At 35.9% G+C, this 24,006-nt stretch overlaps 3 protein-coding genes across 3 annotated transcripts; 1 reads left to right on the forward strand and 2 right to left on the reverse strand.

The window, feature by feature from the left end:
• Nucleotides 1–4,802: 4,802 nt before the first annotated feature.
• On the reverse strand, nt 4,803–10,686 carry l(2)37Cd (general transcription factor IIIC subunit l(2)37Cd). Its single transcript, XM_073080896.1, has 7 exons — nt 10,442–10,686; nt 9,519–9,726; nt 9,046–9,160; nt 8,151–8,439; nt 7,277–7,487; nt 6,576–6,754; nt 4,803–5,060 (listed from the first exon to the last, which is right to left on the reverse strand). The coding sequence occupies exons 1-7, from the start codon at nt 10,559–10,561 to the stop codon at nt 4,818–4,820; spliced, it is 1,365 nt and encodes a 454-aa protein (XP_072936997.1). The 5' UTR covers nt 10,562–10,686; the 3' UTR covers nt 4,803–4,817.
• A 418-nt stretch (nt 10,687–11,104) lies between these two features.
• On the forward strand, nt 11,105–13,173 carry LOC140748263 (uncharacterized). The gene is made up of 6 exons (XM_073081033.1): nt 11,105–11,463; nt 11,768–11,962; nt 12,163–12,225; nt 12,401–12,554; nt 12,741–12,894; nt 12,982–13,173. The coding sequence occupies exons 1-6, from the start codon at nt 11,260–11,262 to the stop codon at nt 13,016–13,018; spliced, it is 807 nt and encodes a 268-aa protein (XP_072937134.1). The 5' UTR covers nt 11,105–11,259; the 3' UTR covers nt 13,019–13,173.
• A 2,723-nt stretch (nt 13,174–15,896) lies between these two features.
• Nucleotides 15,897–23,856, reverse strand: LOC140748161 (nuclear pore complex protein Nup93). The gene is made up of 15 exons (XM_073080901.1): nt 23,493–23,856; nt 23,014–23,194; nt 22,229–22,531; nt 21,844–21,986; nt 21,307–21,540; nt 20,665–20,806; nt 20,040–20,208; nt 19,295–19,400; nt 19,021–19,106; nt 18,674–18,800; nt 18,198–18,363; nt 18,038–18,118; nt 17,305–17,538; nt 16,655–16,834; nt 15,897–16,079 (listed from the first exon to the last, which is right to left on the reverse strand). The coding sequence occupies exons 1-15, from the start codon at nt 23,660–23,662 to the stop codon at nt 15,960–15,962; spliced, it is 2,442 nt and encodes an 813-aa protein (XP_072937002.1). The 5' UTR covers nt 23,663–23,856; the 3' UTR covers nt 15,897–15,959.
• Between the last annotated feature and the right edge of the window lie 150 nt (nt 23,857–24,006).

Below are 24,006 nucleotides of genomic sequence, written 5' to 3' on the forward strand. Positions count from 1 at the left end.
GTCTTATTTATGTTCATCTCAAATCCTACTCCCTGTAAGTGTAGCTGGCTAGACAGACATAATGGCAGCTTTGTATATAAGCCCAGCATTAATACCTCAAAGTTTTCTTCCTCGAAGTCGACCTAGCATTGCTTTATTAATAAATAAGTAAGTCGTAATAACAAGTAAGCAAACTTAATATGTAAGCTCATTTCATGTAGGTATACGTCCTGCTAACACAGAAAGAAGTCATGAGAACTCTAGCCGGAAATCGAATCATTGTTTCGAATCATTTTTCTGAATTGTCTAATTTAATGAACAAAGAGTACTAATTATTTCCATTGTGTTTTTTATCCAACATTAAATAAAATGGATTCAATTTCGTCTCATTATAAAATAATATGATACTTTTAATTTTATTTAAGTATTACAATAGCTATATATGTACAATTAATATATAGATGGATGGATGTAGGTATCCTAACAATAAATATATTAATCATTTTTATAATTGCCCATCCGCGAACTGGAAATTTAATTAAACTAATCGACTTGAGTGTGTCCCACGAATAAAATTACTTATTTACGTGGGAATTCGTAACGATGTACCTAAATGAACGTCATTCGTTCGATTGAGGGGCCAACCATTAATTACGTGAGGTGTTTAAAGGATTTTTCAACCCCCACCCCCCTTCCCCTTAGTGACATGTCCCCTAATCCCACGTGGTATTTTTCAAGATGTGTATTTCTCATGTAAATGTATCTAATGTAGGTACATTCATCGTTGTTGTACATTCATCGAAAGAAGAAAAAAATGCTTAATATTTTATTTCATAATAGTTACTCGTAAGACTAGCATTTAAGATTGCTTACATTTTTCTACTTACATTACATGCTTTATTTAATTTAACACTATTTTCTCGCAATTTTACTGTTTCTCGTAAAAAAAACGTGATATTTCCCGAGACCCTCCTAAACTCCGCTATCTATGAGGTTACCTTACTTACGAGCTCTTTCAGTAGAAGTGTGGTAGAATATGCTTCTGGTAATTTTGTATTGATAGAAATAATCAGATGTATATTAAAAGGAACCTCAAAAATGTTTTAATGCATTAAAAACCTCACGAAATAATTTCTAATTATATCTACTCGTACATACGAGTAGGTACCTACGTGTGTTTTTGATTCTTTCGGCACATTTGAAAATCTGATCTATTGCTAAATATAGAATGTGTACTCAGAAATAAAATAAGTAGGTACCTAAACAAAATTTAAAACGCTTCTTTTGTAAACAATTTGACATAATTCCAAATGAAGTCAATGGCATTCTATATTGTAAGTATATTTTTACACAAATCTTTTTTACTACCATTTTCATCGATTTGGTAAAACGTTAAGTTCATCAATCATCAACAAGCCATTACTGACCCACTGCTGGGCACGGGTCCCCTCTCGGAATGAGAAGGAATAGGCCATAGTCCACCGCGCTGGCCAAATGCGTATTGGTAGACTTCACATACATTTGAGATTTTTTTTTAATAAATGTCTCAGATATGCTGGTTTCCTCACGATGTTTTCCTTCACCTTTTTAGCAAGTGATAATTAATTTCTAATACGCACATAACTTTGAAAAATCAACGTTAAGTTATAAAATATAAAAACATAATTTGCAATCTCCGAAAGCTGTATGCTACTATTACTTAATTTTGACTTTTAAACGTAATTAATTTCAATAAGGTAACTTATATAAACTTATGTAGACAATGGTAAAAAAGCACAATTTATTTGTAACGAAATAGACATTGTTTCAAGTCATCATTTTTAATCAAAGCAATTACTATGATGCAATTTGATGGACGCGGTAGACATAGATTACGAATAGGATTAAAGTCTATGTATGTATATCGAAAGAAATGAAATCATCAGGTTAAAGTCTCAATTACACACATGTTACACATAGTAATTTGTTATTGTGATTAAGTAAAAAGTATGTCAATGCATTGTGCTGTTACAATGTACAGGTATAAATATTCCATTAATTGGATAGACATAAAAATCTTTGTAACTGTTAACATAAAATGTTAGATGTATATAAGGGAATCCTAACTTTATGGTCAAGATGATGTGAATTTTATGTTCCACGAGCTTCTGCCTGCGGCTTCGCTCACGTTACGAAGTAATAATTTCATCCCCTATTTTATCCCCTTGGGGGTAGAATTGATCAAGTCATAACATCTACCTGCATGCCAAATTTCAGCCCGATCCGTCCAGTGGTTTGGGCTGTGCGTTGATAGCTCACTATGTCAGTCAGTCACCTTTGAGCTATATATATTTAGATTAGATGATCAAGATGAAATTAAATTAATGTTCCATTCAGAGGTGGAACTTATTCTGTCCTATTGCAATAAGTTATTGCTGTTGCAGAGATCAAGTCCACAAGAGTGGTAGGTAACTGGTAACACAGGCGGACTAAGTGGGCCCCGGTTCTCTGGGCCTCGTGAGCCTCCAAATGTCTACAAATTTCCTTACAAATTCTCATTATTTATTCAACACTCCCGCCCCAGGCTTCCGACCACCTTAATCCACCATTGTTGGGAATGCACCTGTGATCGACTACTACTTCCGTTTAATACCCATATCTAGGCTGTATTAAAGTTATAGAAATTTAATTTAAGGATTTAAATGAAACAGTTGAGTTCAATTAAGTTGATTTATTTTCTTTTTCATCAGGTTGAGTAACTTCGTCCGTCTCTGTGACACTCGCACTGGCTGCCTCTTCATCCGAATTGTCATCATCTTCACTACTTCCTCCTTGCTGCATACAATAAGATAGTGTTTAACACAACGTTTTACAATACTAATTTCTGAATAGTATGCACTGGTAAACTTTAAGCCAAGTTTTACTAAAAGTATGTGTTAAATAGCTAGTCTTGTAAAATTTACACATTAGGTAAAAGTGCTTACTATTCCTTTAAAAAAATAAATATTGGTCCTAAAATTATAAACGGTATAATCGTGTTTTCTTTACGTTTAAATTGGCCAATGATATTAAGTCGTCCGTAAAATGTGATTTAAATAATGAAGACAGTTGCACATATGAAACAGGTCACACAATATTTTCGTAAATCGTCTACTGTTAGCACTAATATATGCGTATATAAATGAACTTAAATTTAAATATACTTGTAAACCGTATATATATGTATTTTTATATACCGTCTTAGATTTTTTTTCATAATATTTGAAGTTTCATAATAGATGCCAGCCAATCCCATGCAATTTCCATCAAGTGTTCGAACATGTAAACTTAGTTATTTTATTATTGATTTATTAAGATCACAAATTCTTTAAAATAATTTGTAGGCTTAATTGGCTTATAAAAATATTTCCTTTCAAGCTAACAACAGTTTGGTCGATATACTATAGATTACTATAATCAACTATCTTATCGGGCGGGAGCCGACGGCCAGGTGTAATCACTGCGACAATTGCCTCGATGAGACGGCCCAGCATACGCTGGAGGTATGCCCTGCGTGGAGTGCGGAGCGCAGCGCGCTCAGCTCTGTATTGGGGGCCGACCTCTCGCTCCCGTCCGTGGTTCACGCCATGGTCGAGAGTGACAGGTCGTGGCAGGCGGTGCGCTCCTTTTGCGAAGCAGTAATGCTCGCGAAGGAGGCGGCGGAAAGGGCCAGGGAAGCTATGTCTGCCCAGCCAATCCGTCGCAGGCGCACGGGACGCCGTAGAGCGGCTTTCGAAAGCCGCTCTTTCCCCGTTCCCTGAGCCCACGGAGGCGGATTCGGGGGAATCCAATTCCGGTCTTTCGGGCTCGAGATGTCGTGTGTGCGTTCCGCACGCTCTTCTCATGAGGAATATCTCTGAGAGAGGCCCCTCCCTCTCGGGACGTGGCTGGCGTTAACATCAGCGCCGGCCGACGTTGTCGGGTCGCGAATGTAATGCTAACGCTTCTCGCGACCCGGCATCAAGCGTCCAGTGGAACGCCGCGGAGTTTTAGTCGGTAAGAGTCCGACATATCACTTTCGCTCCCCCGGGCGGAAGTGAATCCATGAGGATTTCTCCGCGTAAAAAAAAAAAAAAAAAAAAAATAAATCAACTATCTTATGAATAAATGAAAAAATGTACCTATCCTCTATATTAATATATAAAAAAGAATGTTTGTTTGTATGTCCTTTGTATAATCGTAAACTATGCATTTGATCATTTGATGATATTTAGCAAAATTGTTGTGCATGAGCCTACGAAGGTTACTGAGGTGGTACGACCAATTTTCGACAGATAGCGGCACTGTCATTCCATTGAAGGTATAGTCCGCGCCAAACTTCTAGTCCGCTCCGAATATAGAAACGAGTCGCGTTGCAATAGCAAATTGTAGATATTAGCGGGACGAAGACAGCGCGGGTCCCCCAGGCACCTGTCCGCTGCCCGCTCTCGCCCGCGGGTACATAGCTGCGTTAGTGTGCCTTTACGTTACGGAATATATGCTAACTAAACCTGCGCGGAATAACTTCAGAGCGGACTAACAGTTTGGCGCAGACTATACACTTTTATAATATAAGAGTAGCAGACGAGCGTGCAGTCCACCAGATGGTAAGTGGCTACTGCCGCCCATGGACATCTGTAATCAACCCCAGATAGGATTAGATATTTCTACCTGAGGTGGGCCACAGATGCGCCGCTACCCCTGAGGACTAAGCTGGAACGCCTCGGAAAAGTCTGTCTCCCTTACCACACCCTTCAAACCGGAACACAGCAGCGCCTAACACTGCTGTTATTAGGTAGAAATAGGACACATTTTCAGTTATATGTAAGTCACGTTATTTTTTAACCGCGACCGACGCCGCGTGCACTACTAATAAATAAATAAAAACAAAAAAGCCGTACATCATAAGTCAAGTCAGAATTGTAAGTGGAGAGTAGTGTCTGCTTGACGTATTTGAAGATGTGGTCCCTGGAGGCGTCGTCGGTGTTAGCGGGCAGCCAGCCGCGCTTCTCGTGGCACAGGAAGCCGGGCGGCGGCTCCGTCGCCAGCATCGCCTCCACCTCGGGCAGCTTTATGTCGCAGTACTGGGAACGAGACATGTTACATTTTTTTACCACGCTTTTATTAGCTTGGGTTGTATGTATGTATGTATGTATCTATGTAACGGAATCTTTGAACTCGATTTTTACCCATTTTGAACAGTCCGATTAATTTAAAATTTTGAACAATTATCAAGAACCGATGACAATACACGATTTTAATAATTTTATCACATTATCTTCATCGGGATCTTCAGGAATCAGGATTAACGATTTTCCTTGTGCGATTTTAGCATGGTGGTTGTTGATGGAGAGTAGACGACGCCGCCTTTTTTTTTTGCGAGGGGGAAACCTTCAAAAGGTACCCGGCGACGTGGGAGCGACGTCGGGTTATGTGGGATTTTTACCGCACTAAAACCCCCCCGGACTGCATGTTCGTCTGCTACTTCTATATTATAAAAAAAAAGATTGTATGCTAATTTCTTTCTTGCGAGTCGAGATAAATTTCGTTCATGTGCTGGCGACTCGCCGGGCGAGTCCATTTACATTAGTATGTAGTATAGGCGGCACCTCAGAAAGAATTAACAAAATCGTATTGACATTGAACGTGTTAAGATACATGGACATTTCCGACCAACTCCATATAAAACAGGGATACTCAAAACGACCATAGATGCAATGCCACTCTCCTAAGAACGACCGCCGCACATGCATGTGAACGTTTTGATAAATTCAAACTATTAAACCCACTTTCTGCTTAGCTATTATAAACCTATCAATTCATTAATAATAGTGATAGATTGTTGGTTCATAACCTCTCGTGCCTTCGCTGCAAAAACTCATCATAACTGTCATTACATAAAAGTTGTGACCTGTGATACAACGTTTTTTACTATGTTTTTTTTACATATAAACAATGTGTAAGGTAAGCCTTGGGTAATGAATATATTTACTTGTTAGCAATATATTCAAATTAATTGATTATTTTGTGTCGTTTGCATGTGTTATTTTTATCATAATAAGTGACCATTTATATAGTCACTGGTTGTATGGGTTATAGTATACGATTGTGCGACGCTTGTATTTTACGCGGGAATAATAAAAGTTGTAAATTGTACCAAGAAAATAGTTTATATTATTACACTTATCTAAAGATTTTTTAAATATATTTTGTAACAAACAGCATATAAATACGATTTGTAATATATAGCAATTTAATTAATGCATTTTTGTTTATTTTACGGAACGCAAAAACTGTTATAGGTAGAAATAGCGTTGGTGACTGCGGAGTCGAACCACATGATTCTACCACCTTCTAAGTGCGTATTGGTAGACTTCATATACCTGTGAGTTTTTTTTTATGAATCTCTCACAGGTTTCGTCGCGATGTTTTTCTTCACCGCTTAAGAAAGTGATAATTAATGTCTAATATGCACATAATTTTGAATAATCAGAGGTGTGTCGGAGTCCCAGGCGGATTTGTACCTCGGACCCCTCGATCGAGAGGCCGATTTTCTTAACCACTAGGGTATCACTGCTATTACACAATGCAATACTTACCTGATAGAAAATCTGTCGTTGTGAGGGCGCCATGCCGGGCCGGAAGTACACCGCGCCCTCGCAGATCTCCTCCGACACCGACGGCTCCTCCCACATGCGCTTGCGGCTGTAGCGCACCCGGTCCGCCTTCTTGTAATGGCCCAACTGGTCCCGGGTCATTACCATGTTGTTAACACCCGCTAAATTAAAAAAATATATAATTAATCGACATTTCCTTCAACCGCTACATAATAATTAAAATTGTTTGAATAATCGACATTTGACTAACCAATTTGTTTACTATATGTACAGTTGTACCTATGATTATTTACAACACTACCTATTTACTTACAGTTAGGTACTTATTTACAATGTCTAATACTTCTATGTAATTTGTTCATACTACTACATGCATATGCGCACAAAGATTAAACTACGTACTAAATGAATATTTACAAATAAGCATTTCATTTTATTCGTAATTTTCTGATATTTTAATAAAATACAAATGATTTGAATATTGTATTTTAACACTTTTCATTTCATGATTATTACATGCTATAATAATATTATGTATTTCAACAAATTGTTGCTCTTATTGTCTGTACGAATAACAATTACAAAGTATTATAAAAGAAAAACGAAATGGTATTCGTTTTCAACGAAACTTTAAATACTCGTACATGCTTAATTAAGAACTTAAAAAAAAGTGTTATATTTACCCTGTGCCCTTAAACGAAAGTCTAACGTTTGATATATCCGCGCACCAGGCTCCTTCCTGGGGTCATACCCAAATTTGACCCATAACATTCTCCATGGACCATTTTTCATATAGAGAGCCAAACATGGCATGACTATTTTTAGTGTGGCAATTTTTATCTTAGTTTGATACCTGACCAAATTAAGTGACCAAATTGGCCTTTCTTCAAAGAGCTGAAATGTAAATATGATAATATAATTTTCAAATTAAATAAAATAGTTTTATAGAATTATGTGGTTTTCTCATTACCAATGTGATACAGAAAGAAATCACAATGAGGAGGAAAGATAGTATGAGAACTAAAGTCGTTTGTCCACCGTCACCGAGCCGATACCGAGACGATACGAGTTTATTTCGGGCCGATTTCAATATGTCGTGACGGCGATAGTTTGTCCACCGCGACCGATATCGACGGTTTATTTTGTTCCTGCTGTCACGCGTGTGACGGCAGTATATGGACAAGTTCCAATGTGTTTCATATTGCCGGCACATCGGCCCGTAAAAATCTCAGTGCCGATCTAGCGGTCACGCCGATCTACTCGAAATATCGACGGCCGAGATGACTGTGCTCGGGCGATGGACGTGCGATGGACAAGCGGCTATAGTAAATGTATGAACGCTACTTCGGCGCCGTCATTAATTATTTATCGGTATCGGCTCGGTGACGGTGCCGGTGGACAAACAGCGTACGGATCATACAAACACACAAGTACCTAAGTAATTTCTGTACCAAAATTTTTGTACCAAACAATTTTAATGGTGCCACTAAATCATTGGGTATTTATGGAACTAAATATGTAATACTATAAATAGTAACATTGTTCGAAACCTTTTACCTTTTTGATTGTTTCATAATCTTGTTCCATTTCGGGACACATCGCAAATTTGACATCTTTTCGCTTTATGTAGTACTCATGAGGCTCTGATGGCAACTCATCAGTCAAAGTGAACCTATATCTTGCCAAAGGTATGCTTCGTTCTGTTCGTGTTCTACGAACTTCGTCATCTTGTGTATTTTCTGGTGTGTCTTTATGTGAGAAGTATCTCTTATCTGTATATGTATAATTAATAGGCCTGTCTGATCTTGTGAAACTTGATGGCACTATGAAGAGTGGTGATGGTTGTCTGAAATAATAAATACCACAGAACTTAAGATGCTGTGCCAATAGCTTACAAAAATCTATGAGAATTCTATAAGCATAAACCTAAAATTTTATTTGCCAAATTTTGAGACATACTCGTACATGTGAAGTTAAATAAAAGCTTTTAGCAAAAGGAGGTCTCCCACCGGGTTAGGTGATCATGCCCGGGGAGCAGCCGTCCTTCGACATTCTCAGTTCAGAGCTTGTATACATGCAAGATTAGAAAACTTCGATAGCGTGATTCAGAATATTCCTGGCGCCATCTCGTGATGAGTAGTGGGAAGTCGCCACAAGATTTTAAAAAATAAGCTTAGAATCTAAAGAGGCAGTACAACAATCCTCTTTAAAGTTATCACAACCATATTATAACTTATCTTTTCTGAACTGTAAATTGATACGCAATAAATTATTTAAAGAGTGTAATCAGCATATTCTGTTTAAGAATGTTGTATATAATATTTCAGAATTGCAATATAACAATTTATTTTGAAATAACTGCCAACAGCAAACCATAGAATTATTATTTTTTTATTCATATGACTATGTGTTGTGAGAAAAGACAAAACCTAAGATATTATGGTAAACTCACGACAGAAATTCAGAAGTATGCAGCCCGGATGGCAATATATCTTCTATAATACATTTTGGTGGACTAGTACCGCACCCTTCTCTGCTCACTGGTAAAAATTGGAAGTCGCATAAAACTGAAACAATATAATTTAATTAAATTTTGATTTTATCTAGAACAAAGTCAGACTACTATTTATAAGGTAAGTGGTGGAAAAGTTTACTTTAGTTTTAGATTAATTTATTATAGTCCGCCCTAAGCTGCTAGTCTGCACTGAAGTTGTTGCGAGCAGGTGTAGTCATACAGTTTGCTATGGCAACAAGATTCATTTCTATATTCAGAGTGGACTAGCAGTTTTACTTGGACCAACATATATGATAATGTTGCAGTTTTTTTAGGTTCTGTCCAAACTTATTATACTGAAAATCATTTTATAATTATAGAAGATGTCTATGGAAACCCTCCATAACCACAATTTATTTTTGTAAACTTACCTTCAAACTTGTATATTTTCTTAACAGAGCCCACAATTGTTGTTGAAACTACTTCTCTTTTCACCTGGGAGCCATTTTTTGTTTTCTTAACCTTAACACTTAATAGAACCCCAGATGCCTTCTTAGCATCTCCGTAAATTTTCTTTACATATGGATTTTCAGGCTGAAAACTGAGCCCCAATCTTTTTTTGGTTGGCTGAGAGTATACCTGAAATACATTATATATTTTACATAGTTATTCCCTGTACATGCATTTGTATAGTGGCAGTAGTTTTTATGTCATATTCCAGTCTGAAGACCCTAGTTTCTCTTCAAACAAAGGTTTCTTCAAACACTAAAAACTCTTAAATTCACTTTCGCCCTAATATTGTACTTCGGTATACACATGCCTACAGATAGAATTTTATATCACACTACGGAGAGATAGACTAGCTGCTACATTTTGTAAATCATAAAATTATTAACATTATGCATGTTGATAAAAACTTTCACAGGTAATAATAATAAACCCTTTCTACACTCACAGCCCCACACTAGGATTCCCTGTGTCGTGGGTGCCATGGACACACACATAGACAAATACACAAACACCCAGACCCAGAAACAGAAATCTAAATTTATAATTTAGTTATCTGTCTGGCCAGGGATCGAACCCGGGACCCTTTGCGCGTCAGACCGGTATGGTGACCGATCCGCCACGCGGGTCGTCAAGGTTTCAATTTGATTCACATAAAGAGATCAACAATACATATAATTATATGAATTGAATATTATATGAATTTTGGTTGTGATGCAAGTTATAGTGATGGAGGTTATGTTGATAAAATGTGTTTAATGATTCTTGTATTAATTTACATGATATAAGACTATGATGAATCCGTTTCTTATATTATTACAAAAACTAAAATTTTAAAACAGAATACCTGCGAAATACCTCGAATACCACCCATACATTGTAAGGCTTTGTCTACATTTTTCACAATGCCTGGAAATAAAATGCAAGTTATTTCACGATGCAAATTGTTGTTCTCATTTGTCTCCATTCTAAATTGTAACGCTGTATTATCAACTCATTTCAAAATCTTAATTGAATGAAATCAATATTTATCTTATTTGTTAATATTTATTTCAGACTGGTGACACTGACATTATTAGTATGACATTTCGAAACACATGAGAATGACAGCAACAGCTGATAATATTGAAGGGAAGGCATTTTTATAACCCTTCCTTGGCAGTGTTGGCAGTATAAAAAGTAAAAGCATAATAATTTATTTTCTTCTTTTCTTCTTTCGGGTGGACCGGTAGTAACGTAATAACCTCCTTCATACCGTTTAACATGAATAGAACAGCTTTCTATGTAGGTTACTATACTCTTTAGAGCAGCTGACCCAAATGATGTTTCTTTTTTATATGAAGTTTCATTTTTACTTATATAATTATTATTTTTTAATTTAATAACTAATATACTTTTACATTGTGCATATAAGTCACAATTTCATTCAAAATATGTACTCTGTGGTTAGTTTAATTTTATAAATCATAGTTTATCATAGACAACAGTTTAATATAAACATAAACATAGAGTACAATAAAATAATATGTATGTATATAAATAAAAAAGGGTTAATTACTCGGCTTGTTGTTAAAAATCTTGTAAAATAACATACAAAATATATGTGTATTAACAATCGAATATGTTCAAGATAATATTAAGTCACTTAGTGATGGAAGATTTATAATGGAGAGGCGCAAAGCGAGCCCGGAGCAATTAAACATGCTCCTGCATTTCCTAGAAGAAGACAAGGAACTGGCAATAGGCAAGTTTACTGGACTCGAAGGCAAGATCAGACAGACCAATTCTTGGATTATAATAACTGAGAAACTCAACGCAAACTCGGGGTTCGGTTCCGGCGCCATAAAGACCCCGGATAAGTGGCAACAGGTATTCTTGCACAGAATATCGGTAATATCAGTACTTACTTTTAAGAAACTGCAAACTTTTAAAGAAACTGCAAACAAACAGCTTGATGTTTTGTCTAGTGTTTGTTTGATTGTTTGGTTCAGTTGATCCACCATCATCAAGAACAAGCAGATTAGTCCAGATAATTATTAAGATAAGCATGTTTACATTTGAAGTTAAATAAAATAAACAAATTTAATTTTATTCAATTGTTAGTTGTACGTACTTATTAAAATTATGACTTCCAACTTCAAATAAATATGACATAATTATATCATTCATTCAGACTTGGAGAGACTGGAAATCAAATGTTAAAAAGAAGGCATTTAAAATCCGCAAGAATCGTTTTTCACCTGGATGCAACACCAATACTCAGTTGACAGAGGCTGAGGAGAAAATTTTGCGGCTCATCTGTACAAATACTTCAGCTTTCGGCTTATCTGGTGTTCCTGAAACATCTGCTGTTTCAAGTAACACAATGGTAATGCTTCCATATCTTCATTTCCATTAAGTCATTATTTAAGCTTTATGATAGTTTGTGATACTACAACTAATAATACAATTATTATTCTACAAGAATTTCTAATCACCTTCGATTTTTGAAGATTAAACCTTACATAAAACAGGTATTTTTAATATAAAGTGAATTGAATATAAATGTATATTAAAAATATGTTTCAGACAAACAATCAACATAACGGAGCTAATGATATGTGTAATACTCATCCTTCTACAAGTAATATGGTAATTTCTTTTTATTGTAATTTTTTATTGTATCATCAATCAATGTCTATTATATATTCAGCCTCTTATTTGTGAAGACCACTTAACTTCATGTAGATTGAATAGTATCTATCATTATAAATATTGCATATATAATATAATTACAATAAGTGCAAATTTGTTATATCCATTTCAGAAATGGCCACCAGAGCCACACTTCACACAAACAGATATGGAAGGCATGGGAACAGACCCTGACATGGGAGCGGATCCCGACATGGGCATGGGATCCAATGAAGTTAGTTCTGCACCAGTTGGAAAACCTCTCTGGAAAAAGGGTCGACCAGTTAGTCAGTATTTGTCATTCATTCAACCATTACTTCATTTATTTAAACAATTACATAATGAGATAAATTTAAGAACACTACTATTATGTACTACCATCATAAAACAAGTTTATATTATTGGAAAATTTAACTTTATCTCAATATTATAGAATATGTTACTTGTTCATAATATAAACCTTTCAATTTCAGGGCTTGTTCATGATCGTCTGTTGAATCTAGAAGAAGAAAGGATAAGAATAGAAAAACAAAAGTTATTGGAAAAGAAACGCTGCAACAATATTAGACTGAAGATGGAGAGAGATAGGCTTGAAATAGAGAAACAAAGAAATGTGTTACTTGAAAAGTAAGTTGATAAGATTATTTAAAAAGCCATATATCTATTTGAAAGTGGATGTATTTTGGTACCTAATGATTGTTATTTCTTTTTCAGATTATTAGTTGCTGTAGAGGCAGTGGTGCAAAGATAATCTTTAATCACATAATGAACTCTGAACTTGAATATTTCATTAAGTATAAGCTATGAATAAGTATAATTATAGATAATACTTATAAGAATTTTATATTGAGCCATAGAAATAAGTTTACATAAGTTTGTGATATTAAATAAGTTCCAATAAGTTAATGCCAGTTTTATTTATTAATAGTTTTGATCGAATTCACGAAACCATATACCGATCCGTTACATGTGCCTAAGATTGTGCTGAGTACAAGGCACAATCTTAGGCACATGTAAAAACTATTACGATTAAAAAAATTGCTGTAAAAATCAACAGTGTGACAAGTTTGAATCCATATTTTTAAAAATATTTAACCCTTAAGGTAAAACCTATTATTGTAGTTACGAATTTATTTAAATAATACCGGCTCCGTGTCTACATGATATTTTTGCCTATCCGATTTAGGACGAATACAAAATAACTAATGTGTCTCTGCCCAGATTTCTATATTTCATCTGTACAATACAATTGACTTTGACATATAACACCGAATTGTCCAAATGACAGTCGGTAATGTTTATATTTCGGTTATTGTTTATATTCCAAAATACTTTACTTTTTAGTGAGTAAAATATTTAATTATGAACACCCTACTGAAAATTCAAATGTTGCGGGGAAGCGTTCACAAAGAAAAACTGTATAGGCGGAATCTGCACGATTCGTCGGACTGCATTAATTTGCCGGATTCTTACTTATTGAAAAATTGTGGAATAAACAGGGCTATATTTCACATGCTATTGAGGATATTAGAGCCTGTAGTCCCAAAAACACAACGCTCAAACGGTATACCTTTCCCTTTAAAGGTTAGAGTTATTTAATATATTCGTACCCTAAATTATGAAGCGTGTTTTATTCTGTAGAATTTAGGGTATAAGAGTCTCCTTTAATAACTTACACCATATAAAAACTATGGTGTTACACTTAATGGATTTAAAATTGTTTAATTTGTAGGTATTAGTGACACTCTCATTTTTAGCAAGTGGATCCCACCAAAAGTCAGTGGGCAAAGACTTCAATGTGAATATTTCTCAGAAGTCAGTGAGCAGAGTCATAAAATGCGTCATCGAGGGTCTCAATGCTGTACTGAACGACTGGGTTGTATTCCCCTCTAGCTCTCATCAAAGAGAACAAATTAAAGAGGGGTGAGTGATCTCTAACTTAAATACTTTTCTATGTACATGTAATACTTATTTTGATATGTAAAACTTGTTTCTAGTAATATACTTAAACTGTACCGTGAATTACACAAAGTTGGCTTTATAAGGTAGTTTTATGAAAAAATACTATTGTTTTCATAAACAAAACTTAGTTGTATAAGAAAAATAGTCCCCTTGTTACAAAATTAATTGTAAAAACATAATATTATTATATAGTTTGATATTAAATTTTGAACACATGTTTGTTGTGTATGTCTGCCTAATTTTATTTAATCAATTTATGAAATAGAGGCTTATAAAAGTATTCATGATTACAGGTTTTATAGAAAATATCACTTCCCAGAAACAATTGGGTGTTTGAATGGGACCTATGTGGAGATTGTTTGCCCAAGAGATGATGAAGAAGCATTTTATGACAGGAAAGGACAATATTCAATTCATGCACAAATTGTAAGAAAGGAATAGTTAAGCAAATCTCTTTCATACATAGTGTAGTATTGTATTACAATCATTTAATATATATTTCTGGACTACATACAGTTTTCTGTATGAATATTAAGAATTAATCCCTTAGTTTATCATACTTTAACTACACAAAAGATTTTCTTTTTTATGTACTCATAATGGAAAAATAAAAGTTATTTTAATTTCTTAACTGCAATAATAATATTATATTTATTACTTCTATCCTACCCTTTTATATTGTGTTATCAGTACAAATATTTATTTTAGGCATGTGATGCAGACTCAAGAATAATTGCCGTCTGCTGCAGATTTGGGGGTGCAGCCAGTTGCGCTTACATTTGGAATAAAATGATAATAAGACCATTTATTGAAAATGTTAGCAGACAAGGAGAGCCAGGGTGGTTAATTGGTCAGTTTCCAAACTTGTCATTATCATACATACTAAGTTTCTTTAAACATTAAGGCATTTACAAACAAAGCTTTTGGAATACTTTACATTTTTTTTTAATATACAGGAGCTTTAAATTTAAATATCCCACGATTTTATTTCATGCATCTATATTTCTGCTAAATTTATTAATTTTTTCCAGCTGATAACAAATATCCTCAAAGAGCGTGGCTCATGACTCCTATATTGCACGCGCCGCAGGGGACACCCGAGTCGCAATACAATCACTTTCACGGTCGCACAAAAACATGCATAGATAAGTGTATCAGCAAACTGAAAGGGCGATGGCAGTGTCTCCACAAGAGACCCCTTCATTACACACCCCAGAGATCTGCAAAAATCATCAATGCTTGTGCTGTATTACACAATCTGTGTATCCGAGCTGGCCTGCCCGATCCAGTACCTTACATAGAACCTGAAACAATGCAAAATATAAATGAAATAACAGAGATGCCTGATGATAATGTAAATGACTTGTACATTGGAATTGAGGTCAGGAGACAACTTGCCGAAAGAATCTATTATAGTGTTTAATACAAGACTGATATTTATTATTTAGTATTGTTTTATGTTCCTAGTATTGTATGTTATGACTATGTTTTGACTGAATATATTTGTAAATTTAATTATAAAAACATGGACCGTAAAATATTATTTAATCTAAATTTATTTGCTCCAAACTTTTCGTCAAAATATACCACAGCACTGTGTAGAATACATACTTAAAAAATAAGTATATTTATAAAGGTACATTTGTAAGTAGAAATAAAATTCTAAGTATTAAACAAAATATTTTTATTGACATAACTTATTCCATACAGCAATTACAAACTATTGTTGTTTAAATCATGAGAATCTGCAGCTGTACTAGTTGGCTGTAGGTATCGCCTGGCATCCTGTACGAAATGTTCCCAGCAAAGGTGTTGAGAACTTCAGCTTGTTCACGCAGCCATTCAATTTGCTGAAAAATAAATAGTTGTTTTATTTGAAAGAATATACCTATTTATTTAAAATTTTACATAATCTATCTATATAAAAATCGATTTGCTGTTCGCTAGTCTCGCTAAAACTCTTGAACGGCTGGACCGATTTGGCTAATTTTGGTGTAGAATAATTTGTGGAAGTCCAGGGAAGGTTTAAAAGGTGAGTAAATATGAAATATATTTCATAAATAGATTCTGAGGCGGTACAAAGTTTGCCGGGTCAGCTAGTATATAATATAATAGTAATTACAATAAATTTTGAACTAAGCATTTTTAGTCTTAATAAAACATTAATAAAACGAATTGACGATCATGAGATTCAAAGCCTTTTTGTCATTTCAAAATGCAAAGTGAAAGTCAACACAGCGAGAAGTCAACGCAACACTTTCATATTATCGACTTGTGGCATCCCATGCACCACTATGACATCGGTAGCGTGTATAGAGGATGCTCTTCTCACGGTACGTCAATACGAGCTTTTCTGTGTCCGTAATATTATAGACCAAGGTAACCCAACATTAAACATAACGAATGAATTAGTCCGATGCTATACCTTATTGTGCGCTTGGGGGAGAGTACGCAGACGCTGGCGTTGTGCTAGGAGAATGGCACATAAGGCGCGTAGAACAGCGGGTAATGCACGTAGCAACTCTCCTCTCGCCGCCCGCGCTGCTGCAACCCGGGTATCGAGCTCGCTTGCACTTAGCGGCACCAGCTCGCACTCGCGTAACGTCTGTTTGAAAGGAATGGCTTTTAATGCTTGCAACAATAAGTTGTTAACCCCTATGTGAGATCTTAATCTCACATAGGGATGTAAGAAAAATAGTGGACGATAACGCCATGATGCAACCAATTTTATCGCATACGCTTTTGTGATACGGAACAGCGAGACTATTAAAACGTAACCGCTGCTGTGTGCCCTGTCGACCGTTGTTGTGTGGCTGTGGTATGCTAGTGCATGTAAACGCCGCGCAAGAAGATATACGTACAAACCTTTGATTCTCCTTATACATAGCAGAAAACTGGCAGATGTTCGGGCGAACGGACAAGCACCGTAGCGAATGAAAAATACACCTGAGTAGGTCATTTAATAAACTATGTATATTCGCGCCTATTTGTCTATGCTCGATCAATATTTAAATGTTACATAATTCTGTGTGTAGGATAAAAGATATAACCATGACCGCATTCCATTTCACTCACCTCAAGCGCACCCTCGTAGTTATCCGCGTGATACTGATCAAAGAACGTCATGAGCTTGCACAGCTTGTTGTACGCATCGAGCAGCGCGGCGGGCGGGGAGGGGGCGGAGCGCAGTCTCCGGGACACATGCGCCGCGAGGGTGCCGAGCCGGGAGCGAAGCCCGCCCGCGCCGCCGCCGCTGTTCACCACCTGCGCGAGGAGTACGCAGAACAGCTCCAGCACCTTCTCCAGGTTCTGTAATATGTTTATGTTGATGATGAAATTTAAATTAAATGATATAAGCATAACAAATAGGTTTAGAGTCCACGCCAAACTGCTAGTCCGCTCTGAATATAGAAATGAGTCGCGTCGCAATAGCAAAATTTAATTGTAGATGCTCGCTCTCGCCCGCGGGTACATGACTCTCTGAACACTTGCGCGCAACAACTTCAAAGCAGACTAGAAGTTTGGCGCGGACTATACTAAAGTAAAGATCATAACATTTAATTACAGAACCACTTAACCACTGATGTGGATGAACATCTGTTTGATGCCATGGAACCTTCAAAAAATGATTAAAACTAATTTTCTTATCTCTAGATTATATCCTAAAGTTTATTTTAGATTTCATAATTAATAGTAATCTATAATTGACGATAATGTAACTGGCCCAAAATCTCGTTCTTTTTTTACAGTTTAAAGTTATTACATAGTCACGGTTTAAAATAAACATAATATAAAATCAGAAACTTACCTCTGCTATATCATACATGGTAATGGCATCCTCAAACAGTCCTTTATTCACCAGTTGTTCAGCCACATTGAGAGCAATAACCTGCAAATGATAATTCATTGTTATTCATAAAATTCAAAAGTACACCTGGAGAAAGAACATTTTATTTCACACATCTCACCTTGCTATCAATGTGTGGGTTATTGAATTGGTCCAATAATCCTGGTGAGCGCAGGCCAGTGTTGGCGTCCATTCTACCGAAAAGCAAGTCGTAGTCCCGACTCTCCAGCGCGAGATCAGTGCAGCAGCACATGAACAGGTTTTTGCCACTTGGATCTTTAAGATTTCTAAAAAAATAAAAGAAAGTAATTTTTTTCGACAGTTGCAAGGTTGTCTTGTTACGGCTTTGTTTCATATTCCACATTCTTGAGTACATTTTGATGAGTTTGAAGAATATGTTTATCGTTTTAAAACCTATAATATACTGAGTGTGTATTCAATATGTTATATTTCCAAAATAAAATTTGAGCATAATATCTTAAGATGACACACTAGAACTAAAATATTATCACGTCCTATTTTAATTCTTATTAAAAAAACTAAAAGTATTCATTTGGCAGATTATATTTACAAAATCTTTGTATATAAATAACTTACCGCAGAAAGAAATAGTAATGCAATGCATCAGATGGGTCTGACAGTTCAAACTTCCTTACATACAGCAAAAGTAGTCTCGCGAGATTGAGGCGTCGCAGAGGTGCTGGGTCGTCGGTATCAACTGACACTGAAACAATACATATTATACTTTTAGATGGACAGTACCAAAGACCTGGTATACCTATAATATACTTTGCCTCGAAATGTAAGTATATTATTTATATCCAGGGTGAAGTTACATCACCTCATATGGAAATTATTGCATGTTAAGTATGATTATCTCCTACTTTGGGTTAATGATTATTTTAATAACAGATTTTATTTATCGATGACTCGTTTACACTTACATAATGGTGCTTGAACATTGCGTGGGGTACCCAACATGAACACGTCGTGAAGTGCTAGTGCCATATGAACACCATGCACTTGGAATCTGAAATAGTAAACGAAATTATTATACATCTTTCTGTATTAGTTCGCGCCAAACTGCTAGTCCCCTCTGAAGTTGTTGCAAGCAGGTGTAGTCATACAATTTGCTATGGCGACGCAATTCATTTCTATATTCGGAGAGGACTAGCAGTTTTACACAGACTATATTTTACTAATTTGCCTTGCATTTACCTTGGTATCCTGGATAGAAATTCTATTGCAGGCTCAAACTGTCCTGTCAGCGTCAGTACTTGGAAGTATACAAGGGGTTTCTCATAGGCGTGATAATGTGTTTCACCTGTAAATGAAAAAAGATTAATATTCCCTTCAAAGACTCATAGTATACACACTTATCTAATATATAAAATTCTCGTGTCACAGTTTTCGTTGCCATACTCCTCCGAAACGGCTTGACCGATTTTGATGAAATTTTTTGTGCTTATCCGGTATCTATGAGAATCGGCCAACATCTATTTTTCATCCCCCTAAATGTTAGGGGTAGTACAACCCTAATTTTTTTTTTTATATGGCAATACAACGTTTGCTGGGTCAGCTAGTAGTACTATAGATTTTGCCCTTTTGTATTTTACTCCAAATGCAAATTTAGAAATAGTTAATAAGAGTCTTATGTGTCATTACAGTACTTTTTAATTGCATTTTAAGAACAAATCTAACACTAAAGTTTATTGATTATTATAAATCAAAATCAGTTTGTGTAAACCAGTGTAAGCAGTGACGTTTCCTCCAAATTATATTAGCCTTAATTGTACTACTGTTCATCACAATATTTACAAAGAAATATCTTATAACTTCCAGATTATGGCCATTTCACTCCTAGCACAGACCTGTATTAGGTACAATACAGGTCAGTGGCTCCTAGCTATACAATTTTTATTTCTCGGTAGGTACACACCGATAAAAAACGGAATATACACACCATACTCCTCCAGTATAAGTTTCTGCAAGTCCGAGTACGTGAATGCGTCCTGGTCGCCGTTGGGACGGAACTTGATGAGCGATAGCTTCAGCCAGAGATAGTCGTCAGCAGTCCGCGCCACCTCTGTGTGCTCGTCGCTCGTGTCGCAACACCCTACCACACAATACACCTGGAATACAAATATTACTTGTAGAACTCTGTTCAAATGTCCTACATTTACGGGCGTCCATTGCGTGTTTAATTGTGGAAAAAAAAAACGTAATATTTGGTGAGACTCCCCTCTCTTTAAAGAAAAATTAGATAAAATTTGACTAGACCCCCATCCCTCCCTAAATGCCTCACGTAATTAATGGGGGCCCTCTATTTAATCTCTTACGATTAGGGTTAGTTTACAGTTGTCCATTATTTAGTCACATTTTAACATCAGGTGAACAATACACAAAACTGCTTCTTGGGTCTCGAAATTTCATTACGATTATAAGATGAACACTATAAAAACAAATGCATATTACATTCTTAACTTAGTATAGAACAAAGTCATCTTCCGAATCTGTCTTATCATTATTAATCAATTTATTATTCACTACATTATAAATGAAAAGTATTTTGTTGTTTATTTACTTACAGCGCGTTTGTATGGATCTGTAGAGTTGCGCACTTGTATTCTGTACTGGAAGTTGATAGCAGTCTGTAATTTATCACTCAATGGTTTTTCTGGATTTCTCATATATTCTTCTAGAGCGGCAACAAATTCTTCGTGATCGCGACTGAAAATTTTAAATCAAATGTTAAGAAATATTAGAGGAATATACAATAGTTTTCTTTTGCACTGTTTATGTTGTTACTTAACTACAGAAAAATATCCGACATTAGGCAATATAAATAATATTCTATTTAAGAACAAATCATGCCATACTGAAATCATAGTACGGTAATTGAATACTTAACAAAGAACAGCATATCCGGAACAGCATATCCAGAATTTCTCAAGCAGTGCAGCAGACGTCACTATTAAAATATAGAAAAGAAAAACATACCCAGCCTTCTCAAGCAGTGTAACGCCGCACTCGGGTCGCCGCTCCTCAGGCAATAGTACAAAGGTGGCCAAAGGGGTTGTCGTCCACAACGCCGTCAGTGAGCCCCTGCGCAGCGTCCACTTGTAGCGGCAGCCCCAAAGCCGTGCACCAGCGGGTTGATGCGAAAGTCGCCGCCGTAGGGATCGTACAGATTACGTCACTCTACTAAAATATATGAAAGAAAAACATACCCGGCCTTTCTCAAGCAGTGCAACGCCGCGCTAGGGTCGCCGCTCCTCAGGCAGTAGTACACGAGGGGCCAAAGGGGTCGCTCGTCCACAACGCCGTCAGTGAGCCCCTGTGCAGCGGCCGCCTGTAGCCGCAGCCCTACGAAGCCACGCACCAATGGATACGTGCCAGGCTCACCGCCACGCAAAGCCGCCGCCGGGTTCGTGCGGACGAAGTCGCTCATGTATTGCTTGTATCTGGGACCAGAACGTAATGTAGATTTAACATTAAAAATATGTTCTATGTACCAAATTGGAATGTAAAGTAGGCAGTTGATATAAAAAAAAGTTTTGACCAGCAACATCATTAGACAAATCTTTTAATGCAAGTGCAGCACTAAATATCAGTTTTGACACAAAGTAAGAGATTTGAGGAACACATTATTGTCTTAAAACAATTAAATATTGATCTATTAATATGGATTTCAATATCCATTACCATATATTACGAATTTTGTAATATGAAATAGTTGATTGACAGAAAATTTAAGCTTTACATACCTCTTTTCTAAATATTTCTTTCCTTGAGCTATGAGGCACTGCTGGATAGCTGGGTTTCCCCTCGCTTTAAGTGGATCTTCATCTCTAACCAGAGCTGGTATGTTTGCCATGGTTTTAATTATCTCCCACATTTCCTTGACTTTCTGTAATATTCATATTTTACAATACATGGAAAATAACATCATTCTCATTTCTATTATAGTGGTACTTTACTTAAGTAGCCCACCCAATTAACCATAAACTTAACATTTTATCAATTAATTATATTTTTCAAAATATGTGATTGTATCATTTTAATGTATAAACAAATATTGACAATATTAAAAAGAATATTATGTAGTTACTAGTAAAACAAATAGGCATGCAATAAAGAATATATACATACAGGATCATTAAACTCCTCGGCAACTTGTGAAAACTTCTGATGTAGCGCTGTCTTGGACTTAGCTCCTTGGAAGACAAGCTTATTGTACTGATGGACTTGTCTAGCATATGCAGCCTCCACATTATCCAGCATAGACTGTCCAAACTTCTTGGGTGTGTCTGCGATACTAGGCAGTTCTGGGGCTCGTTTCAAGTCCAGCCAGTTTTGAGATGGCCCTATCATGGCATTCATGAGCTTGATCTTCTCCCTGTTCCATTCTGATAGCATATGTTCCCATTTTTGATCCTCTGTTGTTTGTAATGACTGAAAGGAATAGTAATGCTTAATTATAACTTTAACAATGAGACCAGATTGATTTTAATAAAATTCTGTTATAATTTTAGACTATATACTGTTTTTTACTAATAAAATTTAATACTCTAAGAATATGGCTGCTAAGGTTTAAGATATTGCCTAGAGTGGGTTTAAAAGTCACACTGAAATAACAGCTCAAAACAACCACCTAGTTCGCCTTTTCCTAAATTTACTGTATGTATTTGTATATTTTATTATGTAACGGGTACTCACGATATGCGTTTTTTATTGCCGATATTTCGACCCAGTTGCATGGATCGTGGTCACGGCGAAACTGAGGTGGAGGGGAGAAACGCATATCGTGAGTACCCGTTACGTAATAAAATGTCTCAATTCTGCGATAATTTTAGTCTAAAATCATGTATTTGTATATGTTTTCAATAACTTTCTTAATTTATGGTTTTGGTAGTTTTGCCCGTCATAACACTTACATTTTTATTAACTTCATCAATAAGAGACAAAATTGCATTTTCTCTCTCATTCTTCAGGAAACTTTCAATGTCAGAGTCTGCAATTGGTTGTAAAGGTTCAAATGTGCGTTTTGAACTGAGGGTTTCCAACTTCTGAGATATCTGTTGCAGGTCGATCCCTTTAGATCCAAATAGGAGATGTCTGAAAAAAATAAGAAAGACATTTAGCAAATTAAACATTTTATTTATTAATAAATATTGTTATCTTTAAACATATTGTTATACTTTACATCTGTTGATAAAATAACTAGAATCACATACTTAGTATCACAAACTTGGTTTCAGAAACTGGTTTCACACTCAATTAAATATTTTTGATACATTAGGGTTGCGTATCAATTTTTTGGCGATATTACATTTGATCGCTTAGTTTTACTTTAAGTATTATTGTATAACAAAAATAGGATATATTGACATAAACAACGCGAAGATATACTTACGCCTGAACATCATTGGAGCCGGACTGTATAACTCGTGAATATAGTTCATGCGATGCTTCCAGCACCTGGCCGAGAGAACGGTCGACCCTGGGCAAGTCCTCGTTCCCCTCGATCTCTGTCGTCAACTGCTCTGCTTGCTGGAGAAGTTTACTGAAGTCATCGTCCCCCATCGTAATGAGGTTATGTTAGCAGATTTGAAACTATTTATCTGTTTATGCGATGTTATATTGAACCGGATTATTACGGGAAGAAGTTTAGGTTAGACATTACATTACTTTACTATAAAAATTACAGAATTACATCAATTTCTGTTTTTTGTAATGTAAACAGCGCGCGCTCTTTTCATTGACAAAGACGCGAATTCGAATTTTTGACATAGGTTGTGCGTTTTTGTCTATGGATTCTACCACAGATAATTAAATTTATGCAACGAATTCCAGGATTTTTAGCCACCTTTTTAACGAATTTTTGAAATTGCTGATCACTTAAAAACTAAAAGAAAAGGAAAGTAAAA

The sequence above is a fragment of the Epargyreus clarus genome, unplaced genomic scaffold (assembly GCF_041222505.1).
Source record: "Epargyreus clarus isolate Ecla_fem2 unplaced genomic scaffold, WU_Ecla_fem_2.2 ptg000015l, whole genome shotgun sequence".
Classification (NCBI taxonomy): domain Eukaryota; kingdom Metazoa; phylum Arthropoda; class Insecta; order Lepidoptera; family Hesperiidae; genus Epargyreus; species Epargyreus clarus.

Coding starts and splice junctions, on each gene's coding strand:
- LOC140748263 (XM_073081033.1), top strand. CDS start 11,260: ATGGAGAGGCGCAAAGCGAGCCCGGAGCAATTAAACATGCTCCTGCAT. Junction 12,226..12,400: donor ATCCTTCTACAAGTAATATG/GTAATTTCTTTT, acceptor TATCCATTTCAG/AAATGGCCACCAGAGCCACA. Junction 12,895..12,981: donor AGAAATGTGTTACTTGAAAA/GTAAGTTGATAA, acceptor TTTCTTTTTCAG/ATTATTAGTTGCTGTAGAGG.
- LOC140748161 (XM_073080901.1), bottom strand. CDS start 23,662: ATGGGGGACGATGACTTCAGTAAACTTCTCCAGCAAGCAGAGCAGTTG. Junction 18,364..18,673: donor CATTACTATTTCTTTCTGCG/GTAAGTTATTTA, acceptor TTATTTTTTTAG/AAATCTTAAAGATCCAAGTG. Junction 17,539..18,037: donor CCATGTATGATATAGCAGAG/GTAAGTTTCTGA, acceptor AACATATTACAG/AACCTGGAGAAGGTGCTGGA.